Raw genomic sequence first — 20,194 nt, forward strand, 5'->3', positions numbered from 1 at the left:
TTTTAACTCTTCTCTCAAAAGAACAGAATAAAGCAGGTTATGCTCTTCAGTACTAGAACCTAGGCCAGTGCCTGGCTTGCAAATGATGCTCAATGGATGTTGAATTAACATGCACATTAGTAAATGAATAGAGTGTGACAGAGTTCTCTGTTAGAAGACTTTTGTTAGGTCAACAAAGGGGTTTTGAGTAGGTTAGTAACTTGATCATGAATGTGGGACCAAGCTGCCTCAGTCAAAAGCCTGATTCACCTTTGACTCTGTTCCTTATGTGACCCTACTCTTCTTCAGTTCCTTCATCTTAATAATTAGAGTTAGAATGGTGTATATAGTAGAAGTTGGTAAATTAGCTTAATTTGTTTAAAATATTCTGAGTCTCTCATCTAATAATAATAAGTATTAACTAGTGTTACCATTGTTTCCTATTGGCCAGGAAAATGTAAGTATAGAACAGAATAGAATGAATAGGGAAATTCCCAAGAGCAAGAATATAAACAGCAAATTTAGACACGAGGTAAGCTAACACTTCCATGCATTATTGCATTTAAATTTATTTATCATTCATCCAAAATGTATTCACAAGCCGGGCAGTGGTTGTGCATGCCTAACCCCCAGCACTTGGGAGGCAGATCCACACACAAATCTCAGTGAGTTCAAGGCCAACCTTGTCTACAGAGCGAGATCCAGCAAAGGGGCCGAAACTACACAGAGAAACCCTGTCTCGAAAAACCAAAAACAAACAAACAAACAAAATGTATTCACTAAGTGCCTAACACATGCTAGCTAAATTGTGAAGTATCTCTCAAAACTCAGAGAATGCACTTTAAGAATAGACAAATTGTTGTCCTTTGTTAAGGTAGAAAGAAACTGAGAAAAGTTATACAATTAACTAATAGGGCAAATTCACACTGCACTATGTTATGAATGTAGACAATTGTAAGAAACTGATAAGGGAGGATATAAGTAGTTGAGGATGGACACTCAATATAAAATATTTGCCCTGAGCTTTAAGGCAGCAAATAAATATGGAGCCATTTAGAAATAGGCAAGAGCCCAAACATAGAACAAACTAGTCTGGTCTAAGGACAGGTAAATCATCACAGCAGGTAAACAATGAACAAGGAAAGACATCTTGGCAAGTTGAGACCAAAGACTGAACAAGGGCTAGGTTATTGAAGGCCTTTTAGACCATGGTAAGAAATTTATGTTTTGTTCTCCTATCTGAGTACTAACCAGGCCTGACCATGCTTAGTTTCCAATATTAGACAAGATCAGACATATTCAGAGTGGTATGGATATAAATGTGCTGGTCTCAATATGAATGGGTATCAGTAAGGGTTTTAGGGAAAAGAATTGTGCAAACAGTGTGATTTTAAAAGACAATGCCAACAGATTTGTGGAACAGAGACAAGAGACAGGTGAGAAAGCAACCCAGCAAACCAATCGCACATGAGCTGCAGTGATCCAGTAAAAGACAGCAGGGCCTTGAACTACAAAGCTAGTGCTTAAAAGCAAAAAGTAACACACTGACAAGAAGCTATTAATTATCTCACATTGAGAAAATTGTTATTTTAAATTGCCAAGTGTCTTGACCAGAATAAGAGCAGCCATGAGTGGCAAAAGTAACATTCTAACCCAAGTCCTCATGGGTAAGTGTCTGACGATCTCATCATACCACAGAAGGCATTTGATACGTCCAACTTCACAGCAGCTAAGAAGTTGGAGTTTCAGAGATACAGACAATTTCAGGTGATGTCATATAAATGTGTGAGTTTTCTTAGAATGTTGAAGCATATTAACCTTCTGTTGGTAATATGGCTTTGTTTTTAAATATTTTCCTCTTTCGTAACAACTAGATGGGCACATCATTGACCTGCACTGGAGTAGTGGGAGAAAAACTTCTTAGACTATCCAAGACCTGTATTCTTAGTCTGTTTTCCATCACTTCCTTACAGGAAGTGCTTTCAAAAGTAATTTAATATTTCTGTGATTTAATAATCACTGTTATCTTCAAGGCCATAAAATATATAACAAATCTAACCTGAGACATTACAGAAATTAATTAGCTGGCCTTCCTGAAGACTTTATTCCCTGAAAAGTAAAGCTTGTAAGTACAAGTACATTAATTGCTGATATTATCGTCACAGGAGGAAATAGACCAAGAATAGAATCCAGGTGTTGCTGGGTTAGCACTAAAGTAAGCCTGTACTCCTGACTACAGCACTGTCAGTTCCTCAGCCATTTGGGCTTCAAAAGTTGAAACAGCAAGGCAGATGTTCTCTAAGCCTGCAAGAGTCTCCTTAATTCAAGTAAGGAGGAGGTCTTTGCGTTAATTCACTTCTTGGCTGTGGCTGGAAAAAAAAAAAAAAAAAAAGGAGGAGGAGGAGGAGATGTCTGCCTTTCCCAGATGCTCATAGACTTTACAGTTCCCCAGCCCTAGGCTCCAGTTATGTATTCCAGATGGAGGCCTGCCTGCCGAACATCCAGATACTGGAAAGATCTTGTAATAGTGTTTACTACTCAGAAATGCTGTGACCTTTATTAAAATGAGCTAAATCTAGAACTGTCATGTAGCTTTTTTACAGACTTCTTTTTTCTTAGGAAAACCTAAAAAAGAAAAGGATGCAGGGATTTCAAGGATATTATGTATTATATATTAATGCACAGCTAAATATAGATTTACACAGCCTGTCATGGAGTAAAACCCAGACTACACTCCAATTAACATGCAAAACGTACTAACACCCTATGCTTGTAAGTACAAGTACATTAATTGCTGAGAGAGAGAGACAGAGAGAGAGAGAAGGCTCAGGTCTGCCTTTTCTGACTCCATTCTCACCCTCACAAGTATGTGCAATGTCGTCTTATTTACCATATGGATTTAAACATACCTCATTGGCCATCTGTATCTGCTAAGATCTCATTTTTCTTGAAATGATTGGATTTACACCCTTGTGTTTCTCTCATGGTTCTAGTGGGCCTCCTAGAAAGGCCCAGAAGTAAGAAGCTACTGCTTCCCTCAAGGGCCTCAGTACATGAAAGGTTCCATCCCAAAGGCTTAAATGTTTGGGTTGTGAATAATGATGAGCATATGGGCATTTCTCACAGTAGAATACCATCCTTTGGAAGATTCCCACTGATACATCAAGAGCTGATTCAAATGGCCTCTCTTTTAAACCATCTTTTCAACATCCCAAAACAGATCATAGCTTCTTGTTCTTTGCTTCCATGGCATTTCATTCATTATATTACAATTATACTAATTCCTAGTTAATTTGCTTAGACAGATTTTTCAAGAGATTGTATGGTTAAAACGTAAGAACTACAAAGTATTCATCTCTACATTATCAGCATCTACATGTAAACTATACAGTATATAATAGTTTTTATTTATATCCTGCCTATATTAAAAATAATGACAGATGCAACCATATTATTAAATATTCAAGTTCAACTATCAAAGTATTTACAGGAAGCTATAGAATACAAGTGCCACACAGGGCCATTATGTCTTTCAGATTGGGCAAGTATTTGAAGCTATTTTGTATGTTAACTAATCCTTCACTGTAACAATGCCAGAGATAATTAACTTGTAACAAGAAAAGGTTTTCGTGGATTCATGGGTTGGAAGTTCTGTTCCATGGTCAATTAACCCTATTGCTATTAGCCCATGTCAAAACAATACAGCATGACAGGACCATGTGGCAAAGCAACATTGTTTACTTCATGGCTGAAGTCAAAAGAAATGGGGGGAGGTTTAAAGTCCTATAGTCCCCTTCAAATCACAACCCCAATAATCTGAAGATTTCATGCTGCCTCTTTTTTTTTTTTTTTTTTTTTTTTTTTTTTTTGCAGGAAGGTGTTTTAAGACAGGGTTTCTTTGTGTAGGACCGGCTGTCCTGGAACTCATTCTGTAAACCAGGCTGACCTTGAACTCAGATCCACCTGCCTCTGCCTGTGAGTACTGGGATTAAAGGGATGTGCCACCACCCTCTGGCAAGTCTATCTCATATGGATTTCTGGGGGAACACTTAGAATCTAAATTACCAAGGGCTGAAGACAGAACTTTCACTACTCTTCAAGGAATTACATGTGCAAACTGATGAGTCCTGCAGTTTCTACTGTGGGGTAGAAAAAGGATTAATCACCTGATTCTTATAGTGAGATAAAGGATGGTCTCCATAAGGTATGTCCATGTGCTAACCTTGAAATATCTGTGAGTATGTCCTTATTTGGAAAGGGGATATTTAAGGATATCCTAGAGATGAGGAGCTTGCTAGGTGTGGTGGCATACCACTTTAATCTGAACACTTGAGAAGCAAAGGGATGCAGATGTCCATGCATTAGAGTCCAATCTGGTCTATATAGTGAATTCTAGAATAGCCAGGACTATATAAAAGAAAGACCCTGTCAAAAAATAAAATTAAGAAATGAGGATATCATCCTACATTATTTGAAGGGATCTTTGTCCTGGCCAGTTTTATGACTACTTGACACAAGCTAGAGTCATCTGAAAGATGGGAACTTCAGTTAAGAAAATTCCTCAAGACACTGCCAGCTCAGAGCAATTTGCTCTGAGCAAGAAGAGAAGAAGCCACAGCCCGTGGCACTAGGCTGTCGGGGACCATTATGGTGAGCAAATATACAGGGTATAAGAGGTAAAGAGGCAGAGAGAGATTCATACCCTACAGAGAGAGATGGATCTGAAGAGGTGAGGGCGGTAAAAAACAGACTGATGTGGGAGGCCATCTTGCCACCCAGGGACATGGTGTCATCAGGTCCTGAGCTGCTGCCAAGGGCCATGTCTGGATCTGTGGACCTACAGCAGCCATTGTCATGTAGATGCCCTTGGTCCCTGTTACCACTGAGGGCCATGAGGAGTGCTGGGGTCTGGGAGGCCACAGATGGCTGTGTCACCCAAGAGCCATGCCACAGCAGGGATTATCCCAATCTGATTGGCATGGGCTATTGCCCAGGGCCAGGGTGTTCTCCAGGCTTGAGCTGCAGCCATGGGCCATATGTGACCCTACTGTAGTCAGGGTCTATGTTGATGTCCATGGCACCTGTCACCATTGGGGGTCATGTGGATGCCCAAAATCTGGGCCCCAACCTGGGGCCATACTAGGGCCAAAGAACCACTCTGCAAATAGGGTGATGCCAATATAAGTGGCCTGCTCTGCCACTTAGGATCATGGTACCATCTAGGCCCAGGATGCTTTCGAGGACCATGTCTGGGTCCATGGTCCTACAACAGCTGGAGTCAGCGATAATATCCACGGCCTGAGTCACCAACCTTCTGTGGCCTCTGCATTGGCTCCTACCTCCAGGTTCCAGCCCTGCTTGAGTACCTGTCCTGACTTCCTGCAGTGATGGACTATGATGTGGAAGTATAAGCCGAATTAGCCCTTCACTCCTGTCATAGTTCATGTTTCTATTGCTGTAAAGAGATACTATGACCATGGAAACTTTATAAAAAGGAAAACATTACTTTGGGGTTGGCTTACATTCAGTGTCCATTATTGCCCATTATTGTCATTGTGGGAAGCATGGCAGAGTACAGGCAGACTTCGTGCTGGAGGGGGTCTGAGAGTTCTACATCTGGATCTTCAGGCAACAGGAAGGAAGAATGAGCCCCTGGGCCTAGACTGAAGTTCTGAAACCTCAATGCCCACCAAAGTGACACACTTCCTCCAGCAAGGCTACACTATTCCAACAAGGCCACACCTCCTGATAGTGCTCCTCCCTAGGAGCCTCTGGGGCCATTTCCATTCAAACGCCCATACCTCCCCAACTTGCCTTTGGTAATGGTGTTTCATCCTAGGAATGGTAACCCTAATTAAGACAGCCTTCGTTAGATCCAGCTGTAGGACACTTTTGAAATTAGTGATTGATAGGGGAGGACGCAGCCCCTTATGGGTGGTACTATCCCTGTGCTGGTGATCCTAGGTTCTATAAGAAAACAGGCTGAATAAGCCATGAGAAGCAAGTTAGCAAGTAGCTATAGGAAATTAACATAACATCAAAACCTTTATAATTTAACATTTGACGTTTTAGTGGAAACAAAGAAAAGATGTGCCTGCCATATTCCTGTGCTTCACCTGACATGACTAGTCCACATCTAAGTATGTCTCAGATCACTGACATCTTACCTTCAACAATGCTGCCACTTTGGGTACTCCAAGCTACCTCGCCACCTGACCAGATGTCTCCTAACCCTGTCTCAAAAAACAAAAAGAAAGGAAGAAAGAAAGAAAGAAAGAAAGAAAGAAAGAAAGAAAGAAAGAAAGAAAGGAAGGAAGGAAGGAAGGAAGGAAGGAAGAAAGAAAGAAAGAAAGAAAGAAAGAAAGAAAGAAAGAAAGAAAGAAAGAACAATAAATACAGAGTCTTATTCTGGCCTACAAAATCCTACAGCATCTACCTTGTCTACCTGTCTACTTCAGATTACATGTTTAATCAAGACATCTTGCTAATCTCTTCCAGTTCCTTGACTGGGCACACTCTGTCTGGCTACAGGGAGTCTTTTGCACAGGCTGTTACTTCTGCCTACATACTTTTCCCACCCATCTCCTCCACCACCCTCCTTCTCTACATTTCAACTTATTTGAAGTCTTCCTGGATTCCCCACTGCAGGGACACTCAGGTCACCTTGCTATATTTTCATTTCAAATTATATTCACTTTTTTTGACCATTTATCATTTTTGCTGGGGGCTGGAGAGATGGCTCAGCCATTAAAGGCTAGGCTCACGACAAAATTATCATTGTAGCTGAGTGTTCACTGGTGCATTTATTTCTTCATCACTCTGCCCCCTCCACACCACCCCGAAACTGGAAGTATTGGGACAGCCACTTATAGCTGTTCCAACTATTTTCTCTGCCCTGTAAGTACTAAAGGAGGGAGGGAAGCTGGAATACAGCCACACTCCACTCCTGGACTATGAGCCCCAGCTACTGTGCTCAGTCACACCTCTGTCCTTTTACTTTGCAAAAAAAAAAAAAAAAAAAAAAAGGAATTCTTCCACCTAAGATTTGTACCCACAGTACACCATGTTCCCAGAAATGTAGCACAAATTGTTAGAAGGTCTTATTAATAAATACAAACCAGGAGCCAGGTATTTGGATGAACACTGAAAGATCAGAGAAACAGAACAGGCCACAGCTAACTTCACCTCACCAACTTCTCAGCTGGCTTGTTTCCTCAAACTGGAAGCCTCTCAGTTCTCATCCAGATGGATCTCAGGTGAACTGCTGCTAAAAGCTAAAAGTTTAAAAAGGTTCTAGTTCGTGGTCCTCACGTCTTATATACCGTTCTGCTTCCTGCCATCACTTCCTGGGATTAAAGGTGTGTGTCATCATGCCTGGCTGTTTCCAGTGTGGCTTTGAACTCACAGAGATCCAGACAGAGCTCTGCCTCTGGATGCTAGGATTAAAAGTGTGTGTGCCACCATTTTCTGGCTTCTATGTCTAATCTAGTGGCTGTTCTGTTCTCTGACCCTCAGATAAGTTTTTTAGTATACACAATATATCAACTGCACAGAAGCATCACATTTCTTTAATTTGCACAGACACTGCACAGGCATCCAAGGTCTAGTAGATACCACAGAAGTTTGACCTACATTTCATCCTCAGCCCTCAGGGCAATGTTTTGCCCATAAGTGTGCCTAATAAATAGTTGTTGAATAAATAAGCAAATGCATAATCTTTGAGTCCTACTGACTACACCAATGCATGCTCATTTTTGTCATAACTTCGTGGTCAACCCTGTGTCCCTGGTCATTACTAAAAATAGCATTGCTGGATTTATCTTTGTAAAATTACTTCATTGTTCCTTGAAATTATTTCTTTCAGGCTTATTCCCCAAAGTGGAATAAGTAGGCCAAAAGGTAGAAGCATTTCTGTAATTCATCAAGTATATGAGCAGATAATTTTCAAAAAACAGTGAGCCTATGTACAATACAATTAACAATGTATAGCTCTTTTCCCACAGCATTGCTGACTTTGCTTTATTTTTCACATTTGTTTTTAATTTTAATAGGTTGTTCTAATTTGCATTCCTCTAAATAGTACCTGGAAGAGAACAGGTAGCCAATAAATATTGGTGAAGTGAATTCCTTTGCTAGGAGCCAATTCACGTTCATAAATGTGATCATTTACTTTCTACACTTCACTCACTTTCTGTTCCTTTTATCATCACATATTACAAGTTATTTGGAAGAAGTGGATGGTTTAGATCATTTGGTTTTCATTCAAAATATTTAAGTACTGACTTTTCTGGTCAAACTGCCCATTCTGAGGATTTTTTTTTTCATTTATATTAACTGTGAAAATATATCGCTGTGAAAAGGTCAAATTTTGAAAACTAATTTTGTTTTTCTCTTCATTCTGTTTCTATTTTTCCTGAATAATTTTTAAAGATGCATACCAGAGAAACATCTAGATCTTCAGACAGTTGTATTTTTAATGCTTAATTGAAGTATGTCTTCTTTTTATAAAAGGCAGATAATAGGTATATGTGTTAGCAAGGATAAGAATACTTAATACTAGGGAATAAAACCTTGCATTTCCAATCTTTTGCTATCTCAACCGTGAACAAATCCTGAATTATAAAATGTACTTACAGTTTCACCATGCCCTCCATAGTGGGGTATCTGGTTGTATAGAACCCTTTTTGCTGCACCGTATGCCTGTGAACAGTTATACAATCAGTATCATTCTCTACACATGTGTTTAAATACTTTTGAAATAACTCAATACAATGCTAAAATAGTCTCTTCACTGCCATTTGGAATACATAAAGGAACATAATTCTTTTTTAATGTGCATGTATATGTCTGTATACATGTATGTCATATGTTTGCAGGTACCATGGAGACCAGAAGGTATCAGATTCTCTGGTACTAGAGTTACAGGTAATGGTGAGCTGCCTGACATGGGTGCTGGGAACCAAACTCAGGTTCTCTGAAAGGGCAGAAAGTGCTCTTAACCATTCAGTGGTCTCTTTAGCCCCTAGTCAGACCTTGACATACATTATCAAAACAGCCTGACTCTTTTCTTAATGTCTATTGACATATGTATGCAATTAAGAACAATAACAGTGATGTAACTAGTATCAGTAGAATTTTCATACAAGGAGAGACCTTAAAATTAGTTCTCATCTTGAATTTTAATTGCAATGATAAAATCCAAATGTGTGTATGGGGGGTGGGTAATGATACACACACCACATGACTGTACAAGTGTATGCACTTGTGTGTGCTTATACAGAGCCCAGAACAGGACATTAGGTATCTTCTTCCATCACTTTCTACCTGAATGCCCTGAGACGGGGTCTTTCACTCAACCAGAAGCTTGCATTTTCAGCTAAGCTGGTTAGCTAGTGAGCTTTCAGGATCTGTTTAGCTCTACACCTCAGTGCTGGGGTTTCAGTCAATCTCAGCCTTGCCTGGTTTTGGGGGGTTTTTTTGGTTGTTGTTTTGTTTTTTTATGTGAGTGCTAGGGATTTGAACTTATGTCCTCATAATTTCAGAACAAAGCATCACTTAATGGATCCTAGAATCAACCAAAGCAAATTAATATCATCATTAAGAAAATGTTGGGACTTAGTTTTAGAAAGAAAAGTACTTTTAAAATTAAAAGCTTTAGAAAAAGTAAATGAAATTGTTAGTCACCATGATTCCAAAGAAATGGGCTAATGTACTCTCATTAGATAAGTATTTTCTTAACAAAGTATCCTTTCAAAGCATTCCTTTGACACTTAAACAGAGGTTAACATACAAATTGTATACGGATAGTGCATGCCGTTCTATTTCTTTGCACTTCTCCTTAGATCTTTACCCATATTCTTCATTCTTCATTTACTTAGCTATGGCCAATTCAACTCTGAAATCAAGACCTGTCAGGGAAATTGAACCAGATAGTTGACAGCTGTGAAATCTAAGCTCTCCAACTTTGTTAAAAATTCAAGTGCACAGAAGTTCTTCAAAATATATATTTTTAAAAAACTAGGCTACCATGTGCTTGCCATTTGGCACATACTTGATGAATATCAAAGTATCTGAAAAGAGTAAGATGCCCAGGCAGAGGTGACCCCAGAACAGCCTCTGATGTTTGGTCACCAACAAAAATTCTGTGAGAATTTATTCTTAGTCAAGTTGGAAAGTTGTCAGGGAACAAAGTGTTTCCTGATAAGATTGACAAAGTCCCAGGAAAAGTCCACAGAGGTGATCTGAACTCCTGTCCCCAAATATAGCACAGCTGGAAATTTGCTTAATGAGAACAAATATTTGAAGTTTGAGTCTCTTTCTCAACACTGGAGATGATGCTTTCCTCACAGATGGCATTTAGAATTAGTTATTTCTATTGTAGGAAATAATTCTACATGAGAAAATGCATTTAAGACTAGAAATGTTTTTATTTTAGAAACATTTCTATTTCCTGTAGTTATCAAAGCATTAATGCTTTTGAGTTGTGTAAGAGAGCTGACTAAATGTACACACCCCCCATGCCAAGATTTGTGGGTAAGCCCTGTCTGAAAGTACTTGTCTGAAACTGCTCCTTTTCCTCTGTCAAATCCTGCCACAATGATGCATAATTATCTTACAGGACTGTAAAGCATTAATTGGATTAATATACAAAAACAACTTACAAACTCTGGCTCACAGTAAGCACTGGATAATGTTAACTAGGGATGCCACTATCATCAATAATATTAATATTTGTTAGTCCAATTGTCTTCATATGCACCTACACTTCAAGCTACAAATAGCTTGAGGACCAATGCTAACCATCTTTGTAACATCAAAACCAGCTCATTATGGTGTATTTCATGTCTGCATAGTTTTTTACATATTCTTCACTTAACGTTTGTTTTTCTCCTTTTCAGCTTATACAGTGAAATCCATATATTTTCCTGAAGTATTGAATGACAAAGAATAATTATTTATATATGATCTCAAACACACACACCACAACCTAGTTATCAAAGTTCAGTAGGGAGTTGGATGTGTAGTTCCAAGGTATATCACTTGCCTAGCATGCTCAAGGTCCAATTCAATCCCCAGAACTGCATTAATAAACAGATAAGCCTATAAAAGGAATGCAATCCTTAGGGATTACTAGTTCTCAAATATTCTAAATGGTCTTGTGGATAACTGCAGGGCAACACAAAGACAGCTGGGTTTCTGGAATGCACTGTACTGACTAACTCTGCTCCACCTAGCATGATACTCTTACTGAATTGTGTTTGAAAACAGCATATAGCTAGCCCTGATATTCTTTTCTATACTCTCCCTTGTATCTACTCAGAGAATATGGCTCCTTCCATCACTTCATAGAGTGGCCTCTTTATTAAGTCCTTCAGAAGATATTTCTGACTGTCTTCAAAATATTTACTTTCATAGTTTAAATGACTTAATGCCAAATTTAAACCCCCTGTGGCAAAGTTTAACTATAAAATAAATTTCACTTAAGTTCCCATTATTTTCTTATGTTTCCACATTCATCACTTAGTCTTTTATAGTCTATTGTCCCCTGTGAGTGCTTCTAAATAAAGAGACTCTGATAGAGAGCATTGTGTAGGGCACTGCACAAACTCAAGGGTCTCCAATGACATTGTACTTTGTGTGTTTAGTACACAATTTTACAATTTCATGTGTGTTTGCACTGATGCAAAGCTTGAATTCAGTAAGTGACTAGAGACTACCTTCATATTACAGCTCTTTCTGAAAAAAAAATGTGCACATACATACATATGCACAATATATATGCCAACACTTCTTACACTTTTTCCATTCATGACCTTTTTAGCCTTGTGACTTTTTTACATAACAAAAGATAAGAAGGAATACAAAATAAGTATGAAAATCAAATATTTATTGGTAACCATAAAAAAGATGTATTTATTAAGACAGAGTATAGTTGACAGTGTTTTTTTTCTCTTTGTTCTTTGTGGGTCCCACCACCCAGCTCCCAAATAAATACTCAGAGAGACTTATTCTTATGTATAAATGCCCAGTCTTAGCTTGGCTTGTCTCTAGCCAGATTTTCTTAAGTTATCCCAATTACCTTTTGCCTCCAGGCTTTTATTTTTCTCTATTCTATATATCTTTCTTTGCTTCTTACTCTGTGGCTTGCTATGTAGTTAGGTGGCTGGCCCCTGATGTCCTCTTCTCCTTCTCTTCCTTTTGCTCCCCATCCTCTCTTCCCAGATTTCCCCTTCTATTTATTTATTTGTTTGTTTGTTCGTTTGTTTGTTTGTTTTTTGGTTTTTTGAGTCAGGGTTTCTCTGTGTAGCTTTACACCTTTCCTGGAATTCACTTGGTAGCCCAGGCTGGCCTTGAACTCACAGAGATCTGCCTGGCTCTGCCTCCCAAGTGCTGGGATTAAAGGCATGCACCACCACTGCCCGGCTCTCCTATTTATTCTCTCTGCCTGCCAGCCCTGCCTATTCTTTTTCTGCCTAGCTATTGGCCATTCAGTTCTTTGTTAGACCACCAGATGTTTTAGACAGGCAAAGTAACACTGTTTCACAGAGTTAAACAAATGCAACATAAAAGAATGTAACAAATCTTTGCATCATTAAATAATTGTTCTACAGCATAAACAAATGTAACATATCTTCAACTAATATTGCACAACAAGGAGGTCTCACTGTGTAGCCCTGGCTGGCATGAAATTATGTTTGTTGACCAGTTTGGCCTCAGACTTATAGAGATCCACCTCCACTGCCTTTTGCAGGCTAAGATTACAGGTATGCACTACCATTCACAGCCAAAAATTATAAAAAAAAACAAAAAACAAAAAACAAAAACATTGTTTGGATATAACTGAATGTCTTTATAATTAGTATATTAATTTATAATCTTTTTGATTATCTGCAATTGTACTTTTCTGTAAGAGTGCCTTGCAAAAGCCAAAATAAGGTAAACCACATTCAAATAATGTAGTGTGTTTCTATGAATATGGCTTTGATCTAAGAATTAAGTCTCCCTGGGCCTTGGTTACCTCATGTTTAATATAATAAAATATTACTTGTGTTAAAACAAACAATTCTTTGTAATACTTATAACATTTACCTTTTATTAAGGTAAAGGCAAATTTTCATATTTGTGAGGTAGACATTCTTATTTATTTCTACATAACATTAATTCCTGGCTAAATATCTGATATCAAAGGACAGAAGGCATCTACATTGTTTCCAAGGTTGATGGATATTCTAATTTCATATTCATTAATGCTGAGAGTATAGATTCACAGCAATACATAACACAAAATGACACAACTATGTTTATGGATATTTCAGGAATTTTGAAAGTTCTGTCCTAATTCCATCCCAAATTGTATTTAAAAGTTGTTATGCAACTTAAATAGAAATTTTTAAATAAAGCATTCTAGTGCAACTCAAAGATAGGACTAATTTGATTTTTAGATACTGAGTAATGATGGTAGGAAAATATTTAGGTCCTTGTTTTCTGTTTTTAAATCCTTAATATACAATTGTCTTAACTCTGACAGGGGTTGGGGATTTAGCTTAGTGGAAGAGTGCTTTCCCAGCAAGTGCAAGGCCCTGGGTCCGATCCTCAGCTAAAAAAAAAAAAAAAAAAAAAAAACTCTGACAGAGATGTGTTTCTGGCAAGCATTTGTCAGTGTGGTATGTCATGTCCAGTGAAGTCACATGATTGATATATTGTGTGTCCGATTTTGAATTAACTGTTGTGTGATTAGAAATCTTTCCCGGTCCCAAATTTTCACAACCACTCAATTCAGTCATGTGACTACATACAGAGTCATAGCCCATAATGCTATGATATATGCTATAGGCATATGTAAATGTTCATCTTAGTCTGTTTTCTGTTATTGTAACAAAATACTCAAACCTAAATAACTCTCGAGGAATAGAAATCATTTGGATCTCAGTTCTCTGAAGTTCCTCCCAAGCAGTGACATGTAAGTAGTGGCATTGGCTGAGACCCTTTTCTCAAATCATAGGATGGCTACTGTGTCACATAAGAGAGCAAGCATTTTGAGAAATCAACTTTTTTTTTTTTTCTGTTTTTGAAACAAGCTCTCACTATGTAGCCCTGGCTAACCTTGAACTCACTGTGTTCTCTCTGCCTCTGCCTCCCTATTGCTGGGATTAAAGGTGTGTGGCACCACACCCTGCTGGAGCTCCTTATTTTAATGAAGGCCCTGAATTCATCACCTAATTAGCACCCAAAGGCTCCACTTCCAAATGGTATTAATATACCAATTTAGGGATGATTTTCTAATACATGAATGTTGGAAAATGCTTTCAAATAACAGGTGTGTGTGTGTGTGTGTGTGTGTGTGTGTGTGTGTGTGTGTGTGTAGCTAACTTTTACACAATTTCTCTAAATACACTGACTCTCTGATATGTCCACAGAACTACTTCTGTTCCTGCACCCAGCTCTGAATGTCTGCTCGTGTCTACTTGCATATCACAAACTATGGTTAAGAAAATTAATTCTTAGAGATCTTACCTAGTTCAACCCTTTTCAAAACTGCATATTAAGGAACACAAAATTCCAGTCTTTAAGGATAATCAGTTTCCTGTAGCAGATAGAAAGGGATTTTTGTGTTCAGCAAAAGTAATTAGTAATGTGTTCATAAACAGGTATTCGAGGTGATGATTTGGTTCCTAATCCTGCAGCCTTGTCCCATAATGATCCCATGCTTGATGATGTGCCTCTTCTATTCCCTCTCACTCTCTGAATACATTGTGGGGCTTTAAAGTTCCATAAATGGACAGAAAAATAAAAAAACTCCTTAAACTAAGGTCACAGCAACAAATGGGTCCAGGATTAGAACAAATCCTTTATTTCCTCACCTGTTGCTCAGTATAAGCTTTTTTTTAACCTGGAGACATCTAACTGTAGCATCAGCTATTTGTCCTCTGGCATGGGGCCTTCGGGAAACTCTACATGGGGCTATGGATATTGAGGGAGGGGCCCTCTTACTAAGCAATTTAATGAGTAAAACTTTTCACCAGTGAGATGCTGGGGAAGCATTTTGTGGCTAAGAGGAGAAAAAAGATGCTATTTTAAACATTGCTGAGAGAGTTTGGGCAAAATCCATCTGGCAGACAAACTATTTCTTCCGTTCAGAAACTCATCAAGCACTCCAAACGTGCAACCTGTAGGCAAGTTTAATTAAAGCTTGAGAAATCTCAAAATAGCCTGACATTTAAATATGTTATTTCCGTTCTCATATAGTTTGGCATGCTCACAGAGGTTCTCTGGGGTTCAGATTAAGCTCCCGAATGACATCCTGCCCTGCCTAACTACTTGATTACTCTGTATTAAAAACCACAGGAGTGTGAATGAAACTACCTTATCCGACCCATGTCCTCCCACTTATTAGACAAGCAGGAAGAAAGATAGAAACTTGAGTGGATGAGTTAGTAAGAAGATGATTGTCATAGATACTGTGATGGATGATAGGTAGATAGATCATACATACACACAAGCATGCATAGAATGCTGATTGATACGTAGATTGACGATGCTGAATTTGTTTCTTTTGTCTTCTCTGGAAAAAGCAGTCATCGACTAAAGTAAGCAAGCATTAACACACTAACCCTGAAGGATTCTAAATATGCACATTGTGTCTTGAAGGAGTAATTTCATTCTTCAGTGGTTTAGAGAGCCCTAGCCTTCCTTCCCAGCCCCCATCTTCAGTGTTAGGTGCAGGTAAGTGCCTAGCTCAGTGTTGGGTCCCCTTCCTCTCCCTTTTCTTTCTGCTCTGGTGTTTGTTTCTTGTTTTGTTTTGACAGTGTATTGTTAGCAGCCCAGGCATAAAAGACTTGGGTTTCTGATCTGTATTTTTTTTCTCCTTGAAATTCTTTGAACATATCCTTCAGGGCAGGTCTCCTAGGAATAGATTCCCTCAGTTTTTGTTCATTTGAGGAAGTCTTTGTTTCTCCTTTGTTTCTGAAGAATACTTTCACTTAATATAGAATTACAGGTCACAGACTTTTCTTTCAACATTGAATAATATTCCACTCCACTATCTAGAGATGAGATTTTTTTCTGGTAAGACATTTACTGCGGTCCTGGTCTATGTATAGCATAGGTATTTCCCCCTTTAACATTCTTTCAAATTTATTGTTTGTCTTTGATTTCCTGTAGTTTGAATATGATATGCTATGAGTAGTTGAGGAGTATTTGTTAATTCATTTGTTATATTTATCCTTCTTTTCCCCCTTTTTATTGTTTAAGAATTTCATATGTGTACATAATTTGTTTTGATCAAATCAACCCTGATTCGGTCCCTTTCCCCCTACCTCTTCCTGTTTTTCCCTCTCAACTTCATGTGCTCTATTTTAAACTTACTGAGTCCACTTACTGCTACCTGTACATGCATGGGTATGGGGCCACCTACTGGAGGATGAGTAACCTCTACCATATCCCCCCCTCCAAAAAAAAACCTGACTCTCCCTCCACCACTAGCCATCAGTTGCCTATAGGTCTTCAGGTGGGAGTGGGACATCATGAGCCCAGCCCCTCCACCCATGCTGGGATTTTGCTGATTTATGCATACAGTCATAGCCACTATGAGTTCACGTGTGCAATGGTCTTGTCATGTCGTGCAAATACTGTTTCACTGAAAATATTGGCTAGCTCGATCTCTTAGAATCTTTCCACTGTCTCTTGATCCCACAATAACCCCTAAATCTTGGGGATAGGTTATATATATTTACAACATGCACTCCGTAGTCACTTATTCTCTGCACATTGGCCAGTTGTGAGGCTCTGTATTAATAGCCATCTACCGCAAAAGAGTGCGGGTAATGAAGGGCAAGCTTCGAGGGAAAGAGAACTTAGGGGAGCAGGAGATCCCAGCTGGATCAAGAACAGAGAGGGAGAATAAGGAATAACAGACTATGATGAATGAAGACCACATGGGAATAGGAAGAAGCAGAGTGCTGGAGAGGTCCCCAGAAATCCACAAAGATACCTCCACTGTAGACTACTGGCAATGGTCGAGAGAAAGTCCGAACTGAACTAGTCTGGTGATCGGATGGCCAAACACCCTAACTGTCATGCTAGAACTCTCATGCAATAACTGATGGAAGTGGATGCAGAGATCCTTGGCCAGGCCCCAGGTGGAGCTCCAGGAGTCCAATTGTCAAGAAAGAGGAGGGATTGTAAGAGTGTGAGTTGTTGAGACCAAGATTGGAAAAAGCACAGGGACAAATAGCCAAACTAATGGAAACACATGAATTATGAACCAAAAGCTGTGGAGCCCCCAACTGGATCAGGCCCTCTGGATAAGTGAGACAGTTGAATAGCTTGAACTGTTTGTGAGGCCCTCAGGCACTGGGAATGGGACCTGTCCTTAGTGCATGAGCTGGCTGTTTGGAACCTGGGGCTTATGCAGGGACACTTTGCTCAGCCTGGAAGGAGGGAACTGGACCTGCCTAGACTGAATCTACCAGGTTGAGCTGAATCTCCAGGGGAGTCTTTGCCCTGGAGGAGATGGGAATGGGGGGGGTGCTAGGGAGAAGGTGGGGAGGAGAGGTGGGAGAGAGGAGGACAGGAGAACCCATGGCTGATATGTGAAATTAAATTAAATTTTAAAAAATTGAAAAAAAAGCTTTTCTGATGAAGGCATAGAGATTGACTAATTATTTATCTACTTTGATGTTATCCAATCTCTACTTCTATGATTTGGTGTTTGGCATTCATTTTGGAAAGCTCTTGACTATTATGCTTGAAATGTGTTTTGCCTTTCTTCTGTATCCTTCTGGTATTCTGGTTATGTGTATGCCTCATATTTCAAAGTGATCCCTAAGTCTTTGCATCCTTAGTTCAGCTCTGCTTGTTCCTCTGCATGTCAGTACAGAGACCTTCTATTAACCTGTCTTCAAGCTCACTGATTCTCTCCCATGCCAAATTGTTTCCAAGTCCATCAGAAGCATTCTTCCTGTCTTTTAAAGCATTTTTGATTTCTTGCATTTCTTTTAGATTCTTAGAATTTTAATCCGTTTATGTTACCTACTTATTCTCAAATGATTCCCTTTTTCATTTTATTCCTTACCATATCAATCATAGTTTTTAAAATTCTATGAATTCTAAAACCTGCATCATCTCAACCTTTTCTTACATATACTTTGTTATATAATTTGTAATTGTCTCAATTGTCTCTGTTGAAAGCTAGAAATGAGGTAATAGGACCAGAGGTAAATGAACATTTAGCATCAAGTTTTATGCTACTCTGACTAGGAACTGTGATATATGTTAGTCAGAACTGTAGGTGACAAGAGGTTCATATTCTTCTTGTGATCTCTTTTTCTCTCCCTTAATAACCACGCTCCCTTAAGTCCTCAGAAGAGTTATCTGTTTCCATTGCAATTTACCACTACTACACAGAAGTCCTGCTGGGATAAGGTACAGAGGAGAGGAACTCATCTAAAATCATACGGTTAAGTCTTTGCCTTTTGTACTACGTGTAAGCTGTGGCCTTCCAGGACTTGTTTAGCTTTCCAGCCCTTGGATGATACAAAAACACTAGAAGGGCTTCACTAAGGAAAATACACCTTCCTCAGCAGGGATAAAGCTCTGGCAAAGTGTTTTCCGCTAAATAGGAGATCAGATGAACACTGGGCATGAATGGCTGTAATCATTGGTATTTATTAAAAAACAAGAATTTAAGTATAGTTCTCAGTAGGAAAGGTATGCAATACAGTTGTCTTAATTAAGGTTTCTATTGCTGTGAAGAGACACCATGACCACAGAAACTCTTATAAAGGAAAACATTTAATTGGGGTTGCTCACTTACAGTTTCAGAAGTTCAGTCTATTATCATTATGGTGGGGAGCATGGCGGCATGCATGCATATGTGGTGCTAGAGTAGTAGCTAAGAGTACTAGATCTTGCAGGCAATAGGAAGTTGATTAAGACACTGGGAGGTATAATGAGCATAAGAAACCTCAAAGCCTGCCCCCACAGTGACACATTTCCTCCAACAAGGCCATACACACTCCAAAAAAGCCACACCTCCTAATAATGCCGCTCCCTATGAGATTATAGGAACAAATTACATTCAAACTACCACAACTATCATCTTCCAAAATTCCCTTGGGAAGAGAGCTTTTCAAATATTTGAGATGGATAATTATGTCTTCTCGAAGATAAGTGGTGCCTTTAGTGTCCAGAGAGCTTAAAATAAAATACTTTTTTAGTTTTGCTTCCTGTTGCTGTGATATATATGTTGACAATAACACTTAAGGAAGAAAGGGTATATTTGGTTTGAAATACTACATAACAGTCCATCATGGTAGGGAAGTCAAGGCAATAGAAACTGAAAGCAACTAGTCATATCAAATCCATAGTAAAGAACAGATAGCAATGAACACATGCATGCATGCTAATGTTCAGCTTTTTTTCTCTACTCTTAGTAACAATCCAGGATCCCCTGCTCAGAGAATGACACCACCCACAGTTGGCAAGTCTTCTGACCTCTATTAACATAATCAAGATAATCTCTTACTAGACAATGTCTCATTGAGACTCCATTTTTCAGGCGATTCAAGATTGTCTCAAGTTGACAATTAAAACAATCTGTGGACTACAGGCAGTAAGCACATGGTATTTGCTGAAGAGTCTGTATTTCCCATTGGGAAGAACTTACTGTGTTGAAGGAAAGTCAATATCTTACTAATTTACCTTGTGATACCAAGTCTAAAATGTATAATTGAATAATTAAATTTGCAATTTTGTTTGAGATTTACCAGGAAAATCAATGGAGGGTGAGTGGACTGGTGACTGAAGACTGCTTTTCTGTCCCACAGCCTCCTGGCAAAAGCAGGGGGAAACCGTCGAACTGCTAACGTGGTGGCCCACGGGTTTGCCAATCTTTTAATTCTGGACAAAAAGACTCTCCAAGAAATTCTGTTACATTATCCATGTTCTAAAAAGCTCCTCATGAAGAAAACCAGGTATGACGTGTAAAGTCCCAATAGAACCAGATGTGATTGTTGTAATGACTGGTTTTGTATGTCAAGTAGACACAAGCTAGAATCATCAGAAGAAGGAGCCTCAGTTGAGGAAATGCCTCAATGAGATCCAGCTGTAAGGCATTTTCTCATTTAGTGATTATTGAGGGAGGGCCCAGCCCATGGTGAGTGGTACCATCCCTGGGCAGGTGGTCCTGGGTTATATAAAAAGGTAGGCTGAGCAG

At 39.0% G+C, this 20,194-nt stretch overlaps 1 protein-coding gene across 1 annotated transcript in view; it reads left to right on the forward strand.

The window, feature by feature from the left end:
- The window catches only part of Cngb3 (cyclic nucleotide gated channel subunit beta 3), a 174,352-nt gene that overhangs the window by 150,416 nt on the left and 3,742 nt on the right, over positions 1-20,194 (forward strand). Inside the window, exon 16 of the mRNA XM_036180084.1 lies at positions 19,806-19,952. Within this exon, the coding sequence (XP_036035977.1) occupies positions 19,806-19,952 (147 nt within the window). The remainder of the gene's footprint in view (positions 1-19,805; positions 19,953-20,194) is intronic.

The sequence above is a fragment of the Onychomys torridus genome, chromosome 2 (genome assembly GCF_903995425.1).
Source record: "Onychomys torridus chromosome 2, mOncTor1.1, whole genome shotgun sequence".
Classification (NCBI taxonomy): domain Eukaryota; kingdom Metazoa; phylum Chordata; class Mammalia; order Rodentia; family Cricetidae; genus Onychomys; species Onychomys torridus.